This window comes from Dermacentor albipictus, chromosome 2 (genome assembly GCF_038994185.2).
Source record: "Dermacentor albipictus isolate Rhodes 1998 colony chromosome 2, USDA_Dalb.pri_finalv2, whole genome shotgun sequence".
Taxonomy (NCBI): Eukaryota; Metazoa; Arthropoda; class Arachnida; order Ixodida; family Ixodidae; genus Dermacentor; species Dermacentor albipictus.
In genome coordinates this window covers 138,288,624-138,301,123 of record NC_091822.1, presented here as the reverse complement: position 1 = coordinate 138,301,123, position 12,500 = coordinate 138,288,624, and the positions used below count along the sequence as shown (strand labels likewise).

Genomic DNA, 12,500 nt, shown 5'->3' with positions numbered 1-12,500 from the left:
ACGTGTACCGATCCCGAAGGTATAGTTGCCTTCAAGGCGTTCGCATGCGGGCATACAGCGTTGCACGCGCTTTCCCAAATGAGTTTGGTTGCATTGTGCTGTTCGTGATGCTTGTTGCGCCGTTGAGCGTGTGCGTGTATTTGTTATGTATCCGCGCTCTTAGTTTTTTTTTATTTCACTGTGTTCGAGGAGCACGTAGTTTAACTGCTCAAGGGGCCGCGGAGGATTCCGAAAGTTTGCTGAAGGAACGAACGTCCTTCTTTTTTAATGCACGCGAGGTTAGCGCTAAAACGAGGAGCGAGTGTTATTATTCAGCCACCCTATTGACCCTGTACGGCTAGGAAAGCGGGAGACGACTCTAAGGAGAGCGGATAGAAAGATTACACCGACTAGTGTTGTCTTTGAGTAGCATTTAGAAGATAGCTACACAGTGTACTAGCTTAAAATTACACTTGACGATGGTGTTAATTCAATTCATCGAAAAAAAAAGAAGAAACTCCCGTCAGGCTCACGATTCTACCAGTGTATACACGTTTTGTCCTACTTTATAAAGCCCGTATGTGTGCCTCTCATAGTGATGAAGCATAGAGGAAGCGTCCCTGTAATCCGAAATGCCTGTATTGTATACCGCGAAAGCATATTTCACGCTAATGACCTGCATCTCGTGAGGGTGGCTATGCATAGCCCACAGAGACAGGCGCGTGCGCTCGCGTTGTGTTGACAGCACCTCTTGGACTGCCTGTGAAGAAAACCGGTAAATTATTCCCGCCCGAACTCTGTCCAAGGCAAGGTATAAGCTGAAGCCGTTCATTCCGTTCGATTAAAGCAAAAAAACAAAGCCCTGATTGCTGCTAGTGCTAAGCACTGAAAAATGTTATTGCTTGGCCTCCGAGTTGCGTACAGGTTACAACACATCTTTGATATGAGCTTGTATTTTCCATGTTTCTGATCGGCCAACAATTGTTGAACCAGTAACAAAAGTAAGGAATTATTGGAGAGTTCACCGTTGTGCGTATATGCCAACATTAGAGTCATAATTATCATCAGCATTTTGACAGAACGTGAGGCACGTGCATGACGAGGTATTTAGAAGAAGCTGAAGAATGGAGCAACTGTTCGGCTCGCCTGGTTCACCGCTTTCGCCGCCAGTGTACGTTACTTTTTGTTTCTTCAGCCCATCAACTCTTCCATCTTGCCCTGTTGCTTACAATATCACTCGCCAACTCTCCACTCTGTGTAGTAACTCGGCATCTCCTGAGGTAACCGAGAAGGATTTGCGTGTCGACGAGAAAGGGTAAGACTGCTGAGAACGTTGCACCACTGCGCACGCTCGCGCGCTTTTCGAAAAAAGAATGTGTAGGCTTTGAAAAGTTCAAGGATTAACAGTTTCTCGAAGTCAGCGCGTAACTGCCTCCCTCCGCTACTTCCTACATTCGCTGCGGTTTCCGCGTTGCATATTTGCGGTAGGACAACATCTCAGTGAGCGCCAGTTCGGATAACCGGTACTCGCCTGAAGGTCATGTGGCTCATGCTAAGCACCTCTAAAAAAAATAAAGGCGAATTCAAAACATTTCGGTCGTAAGTGTTACCTAACATTTGCCGATCGACTTCTCCAATAGTATTCCAGCGTGAGCCTTGCGTGGAATTTTTCTTTAACAAACCCTTTCAACGCGAGACATTTTTTGCGAATATGGGACCGTGATCGTTGACAACTCTTCCAGGCGCATGACCGATTGCCTCGCATTTAACTCTGTTTATGAGAGTTGTTTAGCTTCTCAATGAAGGGCATGTGACGTGCTCATGCACAATAAAAAGAACAAACAGCTACACTTCAATTGAGGTTCTCTGAAAGGTTAGGTTAGCTTAGGTTAGGTCAGGTTACCCTGGTTAGCCTGCCCTACTTAGGCTTCGTGCTGAAAACACCATGAAAGGCGCGGACGAGCGGAGGAAGGTAGAGTTATGCTAGAGAAGTAGCCTCATTGTGCATCCCTTGAAAGATAAAGACTGGTTAGTCGAGACCTTGTGTTGGCATCACCAGTGCTTTGTAACTTCTCGCTGTGGTGCGCTTCATCGAAGCGCTAAACCAAGCGTACCAAGCATGCTGGTGACGCTTAGTTTGTGGAGTCAATAAAGGCAGTGGAACCAGGACCGTCATTGATCCTTCCAAGCAAGTGATCAAACTCGAAACTGTAACCTACGGAGTGAAAACCGATACCTCCATTTTACAGAATGTAATTACATGAGGCATATGGGAGAAGCGGTTCACTTCTTCCTCTCGAAAATTATAACGATAGATGTATTTATAGATTACAGGTTCCTAATCTGAATTCAATGAAACAAACGTTTTCAATGTTTTGTTCACTTCGCCCCAGTAACCAAATCTACTGTACTTCTAAAAGAATCAAAATTATTACTGATTCCCATACTTAAAAAAGAAAAAAGAAACCTGAAAACCAGGTCGAATTAGCGTTGCGTTTCATCTTTTTTCTTTGTCAATTACTCGCTGCAAGCTTCTCAGCACTAGTTGAAATTTATTTCTTAGCTTCAGTGTTACCTGGAACCGAAATCATAACTAATTTTGTTTCTAAGGGGGCCATCTTCACTAATGACACACCAAGTGTTTTTTTTTTCATTTTTTGGCTGTACCAAAATTTTAAAAATTGCCTGTGGCAGATGGCACAATTTTAACCCCTTGGCTAAATTACGTGATGAGGCAGCCAATATTTCTACGAGAAATAAAAATATTTAATTGAATATTATCCTAATTACGCTAATCAACTTAATTATTTACATTACGGTATAAACGAGGCCGAACCATGAAATCTTTGCCCCTATTTTTACAAGCCAAAAGGAGGTACATACGTGTAATTACAAATGCAGGTACTATATGTTAGAGCGGTAGCTCTACTACTCCAAGTACAACGCCAGAAAACTCCTTAGTTCGCGTTGAAGCGAACTAAGCGCATGAAAGTTAACTACCTCGCGGCTGCTGCCACGCCGAGCAGCGTCTGTGTCCTTTACCGAAGCAAGCAAAACCATGCTATCGCTCCACAAACTTGATTTAACCGCGGTCAACCACGGTAATCTTTTTCCACAAGCTCGCCCAATGGTTCAGACATTTGTCCCATCGCAGCACGAATTTTGAGATTCCTCTGGGGTCAGTCGGCGATGCATGCGGCCTCCCCGAACGCTCATTATCATTGACTAATTAACTTCATTGAGTCGTTGATTTCACAGCCGTTTGCAAACTCATGACACTGCCACATCTCACTTCTCAGAGCGAGACACCTTTCCGCATGCGTGGGCTGCGTTTTCCTGTGGATTACAACGGGGGTTCGCCCCTTGCTCCATAGAAAACGAATCACACTTTGTATGCCGTGGACGTGTGCAGCACAACCGCCAAGTTCAACAACTGACAGCAGCACTGTGCCACGGATCTACCGGCAGATAAGGCCGCGGGCCGGTCCAAGAAATGTCCTCCGTTGAGAATGGTTATGTTGACTTCGCATTTGTCGCCGTAATTTATGTAAAACAAATAGGGGCAAGGACTCTGATTTGGCCTTGTATATAAATTTAAGAGTTGTAGCCGGCGAGTTCCCAAGGCGTAGGCCTATACACCTGGAACGAATTCTCAGGAATACACCAGTCTTGAGATATTAATTTTCTAACTGGCGGACGAAAGGCACTGGTGTTCCACTTACTGTTGTACTTCAATGCATAAAGCAGTGTTTCCTCAAAAAAGCAAGTGGAACAGCTGTGCAAGTTTACACCAGGTTTGACTGCGCATGTCTCAAATCAGTGCCATCCTCATAATTCGTTCCAAGTCGATATGCCTTGGAAACTCACTATAGCTACAATTCGCAGATTCAAATGTGTGCCGTTATTTATTAAGTCTTATTAAGTCTTATTATTTAATAATTATTTATTATTATTATTAATTATTTTATTAAGCACGTTAATTCCTCTTGGATGCAATGGCCGCCCGAATGAGAAGGTTAGCTCAAGGGTTAGAGTTATAAAAAATAATAATTTAATCATTAAATGATATGACGCAGATAAAAAGCCCCCTATATATTTACGATATCACTAACGCCATGAATGTGCTCTTACGAAACGTTTATTGTCAAATTTTTCTAAATAAGGGCCCTGTTCTCTTTGAAAGCTTGACGTACACGATACTACGCCTGCACTTTCGAGTTTTTACTGATGATACACTACTGACGCTTTCTTTTACCATATAATATTGGCGTTTGCACTTGGTGTGATAGTTGTTGACAGTATGCAAAAATTTATACCAGCATTTATATGCAAGATTTATATAGAGAGTGCGTGTGCAGTTTTGTAAGAAAAAAAGAACCAAAGCACATTAGAAATCCCATTGCTCTCCTTTCCGCAAACATCCATCAAGAGTACTTCTCTCTTGTTAATTTCGCGCAGAACGCTCCAAATAGTGGTCTCAAATCGCGGGCACTCAGCGGCAGAAAAGCGAAAACTGACTCCAGCAGAAGCCGTCTTAGCCGGGTACGTAATCCTTTTTTGTCGTTCTAGAGCTTACATCGAACATTCTTCATATTGGCGACGAACTTGGAACGAAATGCGCTCCAAAACCAAAGCCCAGCGACATCAGCTGAGGGTTTGCGAATCTAGGTGTGGCAAGCGCGAGTGGCTTTCCTTTTATAGCAAAGCTTCCTCTGCCTGCTTTGCCGGGTTTAGCGTGCCTGCCTGGCTGCTGCGTTGATCGATGTCTCGGCGTGTAGTATTAGTGGACATACAAAGAAAAGTTATATGGAAGTATCCGCGAAGTCACTTATGTAGCTCTTGCATGCTGACCAAGTTGGCCCACCTCTGTTCTGCCTAGCGTAAACATAACCTCCTGCTTAAAACAAGAAGATACAATGTTGTTTCGCAGGCATTTCTAAAGCACACCGGCCTGTTAAAGGAATGGGGAAATATGTTTACTGGATTCTTGGATTTAGCATTCATGTTTGCATCGTGGGATTGGTAAACACTGAAATAGAAAAAACAAACAAAAAAAAACAAGCAGGCAAGATCAGTAGAGCAGACTCATCCAGTCCACTTGTCTCTATCTGAGTAAATGATTGCTTATTGCATGCTGCAAACAAGAATGTGAGCTTCAACAGCCAACAAACCCGCGTCACCGCATTGTCTGTGTTGGATTTACTTCCCTTCCTATCATTTATAACCACTCAATATGTGCCACTGGCAGTCTGCCCGTTCTTGGCCAATCGTCCAGAATGGTCGTGGCCCACTGTACGATTCCTACATGAAGCTTGAACATAATGATGTCGGCCCACGGATATCTCTAAAGTACACCTACCTTTTAGTAGATTAGCGAGTTATATTTCAGGGATCATTTAATTTATTTTTCTTTGAATTAGCCATTCGGTATGTCCAACTACAGGGTGTGCCCGTTCTTGGCCAATTCTCAAGAATGCGTATATGTCCCAATGTGGCACAACAGGCGTGGCACAGAACCTTTATTGCTACTCCATGCGCATCGTACTTTTCTGTGGATATACCTGTCATGGCCATTCTTCCTTCAACAAGCCTCACACATCGCCTTCGTCCTTATGGCAGCTTTGAGTATACGTCCGATACGCATCCACCTGATCTGGGGAGGTATTCTGCAGGAGTCCACCTAGTAGACTGTCCATTTCAGCCACTGCTGATTGTCTGGGGCCGCTCGTCTCCTCCTCGCTCGTACAGCTTCATCCAATCAGCAGCGGCCGAAATGGACAGCCCATTACGAGTAGGTGGGCTCTTACAGAATACCCCCCTTGGAGTTCGCATTTGGGCATAGCTTATGAACCATGTAACATATAAACATTAAAAAAAATTTGGTGACAATACTGTTGTGACCCTTGAGTTGGACAAATTTTATGATCACTCGAGAAGGTAAGTCGCATAGGCTGAAAGAAAAGAAAACTGTATGCATCGCCGTTAGTTGTAAAACATTTACTTTCCCTTTGCTTAAGTTTTGCTCCAAATAGGTTCGAATATGCGTTTTGTATCTGCATTTTTTAGGAGCAGGGAGATCGCTACAGCAAGAACGCAGAAAAACTACAGTGGAATTAAAATTCTATTGCGTTGCTTCGTATTGGAGTGAATTTATCACCCACCATAACGTACGTTTGAAATCCTGAGCAAACGCAGTAGCCGTTATCTAAAAGGAAATATTTCAATGCAGCTGCGGAGTAAAAGCGACGATACGTGACTGAACAGAAGGGGGGGGGGGGGGGGAACAAACAATGTGAAACGAGGAACTAGGGGAGTGGCATCGCAGTTCAGTATGAAATACAGTGGTCTTATTTCCTGCGTCTGATGTCCTCGTCACAATATTCATTCTGACACCCCAATTAGCCGACCGTGCGTTTGATTTTTGATCCCGTCCTTCTGATACTTGAAAACAAAAGAATACGCTGCGACAGTTTTTGTGATTAAAGTAGGGTGAAGTGACATACGCAGGCGCTTGCTTACAACGGCTCCTTTAGTAGTCCCAAGAGAGGTTTTCGTCTGAATTCGGCCACTGATGCAGATATATAGACATTTGAAAACAGCGAATTAAAATAGGACATCTGGTTGCGTCGCACTCATCCGCACATCAAAATGAGTAAACACATATGCAGTCTAAACTGCACATAACAAACCCGGATTAAGCGTTTTGACCTCTATATCGAACACGAAAATGTTATTGACCGATGCTCGCGTAAATAACACTGTTTTAGTGAACTAGACATTGGATACGTCGATATCGGGGCACACGCTGCAAGTGCCATGAAGCTACCCGCATGCCGCGAACGCAACGTTCAGGAGAGTTGCTGTTACTGATTGTTTTTCACACGTTTTTTTTTTCTCTTTTGAGCACTTTCTGCGGTGGTTGTCACGTGCCGGTACTGTGCCAACATTTTGGGAGGTAGACCGGGGGAGGCCTGCAATATGTAGCGCTTCACGAGCGCCATTTTTATTTCCGCTGAAAAATAGTTCAAGGCAAAGGCAAAACTTATTGCCTACGATGCGTACCTTTGCTTACAATTAGTGAGTTCTTTGGTTGCTTGTTTTCTCCGCTTAAGATGAGAAATCTGTGAAAAAATGAACGTGTCACTGAAGTTCGTGTATTTCCGTTATAGGTGAGTTTGGGCATGCCCAATTACTTATCGAACTATTTCAAGCACAAATGTGTCTTCATTATTAACGGATTCCACTTGAGTATAATATGTTGAGGGGAGCCTCGATGTGATCTTTGAGACGACGCCTTTATTACACGCATTCGTTCCGATTGTAAAGTTCACAAGATCACCTGGGACGTCAGGATTGCCTTGTTTGGGGTCCTTCTCTCCCAGAGAGATTTTGTTTCCGGATGAAGAGGAGCCATGGTACGAACGCAGCATCAGTTTGCCTCGACATTTCGAAGGACCATCGGGGCAGCCGACATATGTCGAAGTGTAAGTATCCATTTCAACACAAGAACGTTTCCACTACACCTTCTCGTTTGCTATTAAATTTTCTTCTCCGCTTTCGTTGAAGTGAGCATCCTTGTCAACTGGAATGTTGCCCATTACGGGCCCTCATGCAAAATAGGAAAATTCGGTTGGTGCACCGCCGTGATTACCGGTGGCCGAACAAGTGATGTCGCTAAAACCCACATTTCAACAAGGAGATTTGTCTTCCTCAGGGCAGCAACTGCTAATTTTCCTTGCGAAAACTTTGGTCGAACGCCAACCACTGAAGTGGTTGGCGTTCGACCAGAAATTGAAGGCTTGAGGTGGTTGGCGTTGGTCGAACGCCAACCACTTCAAGCCTCCAATTTTCTGTGAATTTATGTCCTGTTTAGACCTCCACGTGAATTTCACTCTGACTCCACCGTCGACAAACTACGTTATACAGCAGTTTAGCGCAAAAAGATTTGAAGCTTAAAACTCTAAGACGGTGCAAACACCAGGGAAGTAAAATCAAAGTAATAGGACGCTGCTTTGTACACTTGCTAATTACTACTCATAATGAAACAGTAATAAATATGTATTTGTGCGCGAGCAACTTAGTGACGGGCTGCAAGCGTTGCGAAATCTGAAAAGGGAAAACAGGATTTTGCCATCGCTAACAAAACAGAGCACGTACTCATAGTTACAGAGTTATTATATATCAATTTATTGCACGCACAATTTAGTTACGGGGTGCAACCATTGCGAAAAATTAAAAGCAATAATTTCATTATCTTTCACGTCCACAAGCATCTCGAAAACCTTTCAAGCATTGCTGTACCTCCATAAAAGTGGTTGTGCGTAGGTACGACCATTTGGCAAGCTCACCTGAAATGGAGGCTCCTCAATTACGCGAAAGATTCAATGTCCAACCTCGTAGGTTTGTCTCCTGTCACCACTGAACAATAACCACATAAGAAAAACGAAAAAAAAAGCGAATACAAAGTGGGCGTGCCGTCACTGAAGGGGTTGTAGGCATGTTGCGCTTACCGAACAAAATGAGAAGAAAAGCTATATTGACAGAATTTTGTCGTCTCTTGCCGCCACATGCTCTTGCACCTTTCTTCACGAAAAAGTCGCATGAAAAATACGAATGTCTGGACAATACTGGATAGCGTCTGTGAAACGTGGGATCTTTGTAACAAAACTTTCGATTATAAACTGCAGAGGGTGCAGAACTCGGCCAATTTGGAAGTCACTGCTTAAATTTCAGGGTGACAGATGGCAAAATGTCCTCGGGCCGATGTGTGGCTCTGAAAACACGCATAAAAAACGAATACACTTCCTGTTCTAAAATTGTTACGGATGCGCACTTCGTTTACCTTGTCCGGATTCTTGTCTTTACTCTTCGCCCACGTTTAAAGAAGTAAAAGAAGCATACTGTAGAGCCTAAATGTTTAGAATGTAATTTTATTGCCAGTGCAATTCATGTAGGCTATAACCTAAGGAAGCATGCGCACTATGTTTATTTATTTATATTATTTATTCTGAATTCCTACAGCACCCGCAGTCATTATTGCAGGAGGGGGGAGGGGGGAGGATACATAACTAAGCAATAGGTGAGTAAAAAAACTACAAGGCTTGGCAAGCAAATACTAAATAAAGACAACTGCACTCGTTCACACATCTGATAACAAGTACCGAAACATTGATCTAGGTTGGAACTCGACAATTTGTTTGGGTAGCCGGTTCCATCCTCGAATTGTAAGTGGGAAAATAGGGCTTTGATAAGTGTTAGTCTCTGTTATTTTCCATCCGTGATCAAGTCTATTCGACATGAAATACGGTGGAAGCAAATAAATATATTTGTGCATTTTTATTTTACCGTGAGAAGTTTTATACAAGATTTCTAAGTGAAAGTTCCTTCGGCGGGTACAGAAATGCTCCCATACCAACGTTAGTTTTTTTTTGGTTTTGTAACACTACCAAAGTTATTCTTTCTTAATACAAATTAGCGGCACAGTTTTGTACACATTCAAGCACGTCGGTAAAATATAAAGTTCGCGGGCTCCAAACAACACAAGCATACTCCAATATAGACCGAACATATGTTAAATATAGAAGCTGTTTAAGTTTTAGTGGTGCCGTTTTGAAATTTTGTCTTGAAAAATTCAGCATTCTGTAAGATTTATATGCCATATGCTCAACGTTCTTATTCCATGTGAGGTACGAGGAAACGTAGACGCCATGTTATTTGTAATCAGATACTCTTGATAGTTGGACAGAATCTAATCCATATTCAGCCAAGAAAGGATGATGCCTGCGCGTGAAAAGGATACTGCGACACTTTATTGGATTTAAGTAAATTTCCCACTTCAAACACCATTGTTGGATATGGTCCAGGTTGCTCTGCAAATGAAATGAATCTGAATAATTGTTTACATCGCGGTAGACAACACAATCATCTGCATATAAACGTATTTTACATGTCACATCTTTCACATTGTCATTATTGTACGCTAGAAACAGCAGGGGCCCTAGAACTGACTCCTGAGGCACTACCGAAGAAACAGCAACATAATCATACTGGGACCCATTAATCAGCACACGTTGTTTACGTCCCCGCAGATAACATTGAAGTCAGTTTAGGAGAGAAGTAGGCATGTTAAGTAAATACAGTTTATATAGTAGCAAGTAATGAGGTACCAAATCAAACGCTTTTTGACATCTAATAAAATACAATCCGTTTGTAACCCAAGGTGTAACCCAATTTGTTTGGAACCCATCTTGTTCCGTCAAATGATGCGCTTAAATTGTAAAAGCATTCCATGGAACGCTTTTACATTTAAGAAATTCAGTGTAGTATGTATACTGTAGACGTGCTCTTCGAAGACTGCGTAATCTGCGTGAATATTTTTGACAATATTCAGTGATCGGTAATAAGGTGAGAGCGCACGTGCATTATTGTTTTGTGATAACCGCTCGAGCTGCAGCGCAAAGTGTGCTTGCCCTGTACGACCGGCCATCGGAAATTCGCCCACGCATGCTTCTGGGTCACTGCATAATTCCGCCAGTCCCGAACATCAAAAGAGCAGTTCTACTCTTCTTCTGAATTTCTATACAGACATTTCCTGTATATGCTACGAACCATGTATCAGTATCAGTGGGCTGTCCTGTAACTCTGTCCTCTTCCCTCGCAGTGAAGACCTATCCGCTCCTGTGTTCACGTACCTGGTGTACGGCCTCTTCAGCGGCTTCCTCGTCGTGCTCATCCTTATCGCCATCGTGGCGTACATCATCTCGTTCGCGGCACGTGAGTAGACGTGTCTTGCTGATGTTTTGCTTGTGTATTTACGCATATATTCGCTTGGTATTCCCTTCGCAGTCCGTATAAAAGCCAGTACGTCACTAACCTGATTCATGGTACCTTTCATGCAATGAATAACGCGGTGATATTGGATTGTAATGTTTTTCTGTCTTCTTTTTATCTCTATGTTTTTCTTTTTTGTAGGATTTTCTCTCTTTTCGAATAAGTATACATAGTACGCATCGTATGTTGCATTAAGTGATCTCACCCTGCTCCACGAATAAGGGACCCTGGATTCAGGTGAAATAGTTGTCGGTCTTTTAGTGCGGAGCTCTGTATTTTCAATAATATCGCTGTTCCCATGGGAAGGAAGCAGCGCTTCACTTCCAGTCGTCGCCCGAGTATTTCCATAGTCATTCATTTAACCGCATTACGCACTAGAGGATTGAAAGCGGGCAATAAGAAAGACACGCCGCATACCTGCTCATTTCGTGGTAGGTTGACGGGAGCAGCAGTGCTCGCTCAACTAGCGGCCTGTCTTGTTTATAAGTAGCATGCTTTGAGGTCATGAGCACGCGTCGCAAGTTCGCACGTGGGACTGCAGGGGCTTGTGGAGCCTAATGCCCGTGTAGAATATTTATGCGATGGCGAGGTTATGAAAAATGTTCAGCAATGCAGCAAATGGTGCTATAGTTGGTGCATGTTTGCCGTCCTTGTAGTCGGCGTTTCCTTCATCGCCGCCAAAAAAAGAAACAAAGAAAAAGAGGGCACAGTACCAACGAAAATTCGAAACCGCAATCGTATTTTCATTTGTATCGCCCCTTCATCTTGGTTTCCCGTGTGAAACTGGTCGCAGGAAAACTGAGAATTAAAAAAAAAATGTCAAGCTTTTGCAATACAATAAAGAACAGAAGTTGATGGTACAACCTTTTCTTTTGTCTTGTAGTTATGTCGCCGCGACTTTGAGCTGGAAAAGAGTACTATGCACCGAATCAACTAATCCCAACTGCACGTTCTTAAAAATATATTTCCGTGCACATCGTTATCTAGAGTGAAAGGCCGAGTATCTGCGAGAAGAAGGTCTGATTATCACCTAGTTTAACGGTTCCCATTTCATAGGTCATTTTCCCATTGTTATGCGTTTAACGGAGCGCGGCCCTGGTCACCCTAGTCATCAGTCTGATATTCTGAAGGCGCTCAGCAAACTTTTGTATGGGAGTGGACTGGACAAGCAACTTTCAAGAGTCTGGGAGCGCGCAAGGTTTTGCCCACCATCTTATTCGTCATAATCAACGCCTTCTCTATTCTTTCTGCCTGCACCCTTTCCTCTTCCCCCAACGCCGAGTAGCAGGTAAGAACATTGATCCAGGCCGATCTCTCAGCTTTTCTATCACAATAAATTTCTCTCTCATCACTAAGCCCTTGTGCGCCGCATGCGCTTGTGCCCTCTCTGAGAGGTTCAGCGCAGAGGGCCGCTGATAGGCTTATCTCTGTAATGGTGTTTAAGGAAGATTGAGACCAACGCTTTCCTTTTTTTTACATTCCTGTTCTCCTGTGTTTATTGCAGGTAATCTTGGACCACGTGAGTATACTATATAGCTGTCCCACCTAAAGTCGGCTGGGTGGTTCATTTTGCTGAAAGCTATATCTCAAAACACAGGACGTAAGCCTTATACTAAAATAAACATGTCAAGGTCAATTTGACTGAGTGAGGAGCTGTGGGGTCAGAAAGCAACCAATAGGCTGTTTTTATT

At 43.2% G+C, this 12,500-nt stretch overlaps 1 protein-coding gene across 3 annotated transcripts in view; it reads left to right on the top strand.

Moving 5' to 3' along the window:
• The first annotated feature begins 1,065 nt into the window (after positions 1-1,065).
• The window catches only part of LOC135918672 (uncharacterized), a 27,555-nt gene continuing 16,120 nt past the window's right edge, over positions 1,066-12,500 (top strand). Inside the window, exons 1-6 of one of the 3 annotated variants that reach the window (XM_065452325.1) lie at positions 1,066-1,150; positions 1,241-1,294; positions 4,438-4,521; positions 7,362-7,463; positions 10,640-10,752; positions 12,314-12,328. In XM_065452325.1, the coding sequence (XP_065308397.1) occupies positions 1,104-1,150; positions 1,241-1,294; positions 4,438-4,521; positions 7,362-7,463; positions 10,640-10,752; positions 12,314-12,328 (415 nt within the window). In that variant the 5' untranslated portion in view covers positions 1,066-1,103. The remainder of the gene's footprint in view (positions 1,151-1,240; positions 1,295-4,437; positions 4,522-7,361; positions 7,464-10,639; positions 10,753-12,313; positions 12,329-12,500) is intronic. The other 2 variants (XM_065452332.1, XM_070534002.1) reach the window with 2 other exon arrangements.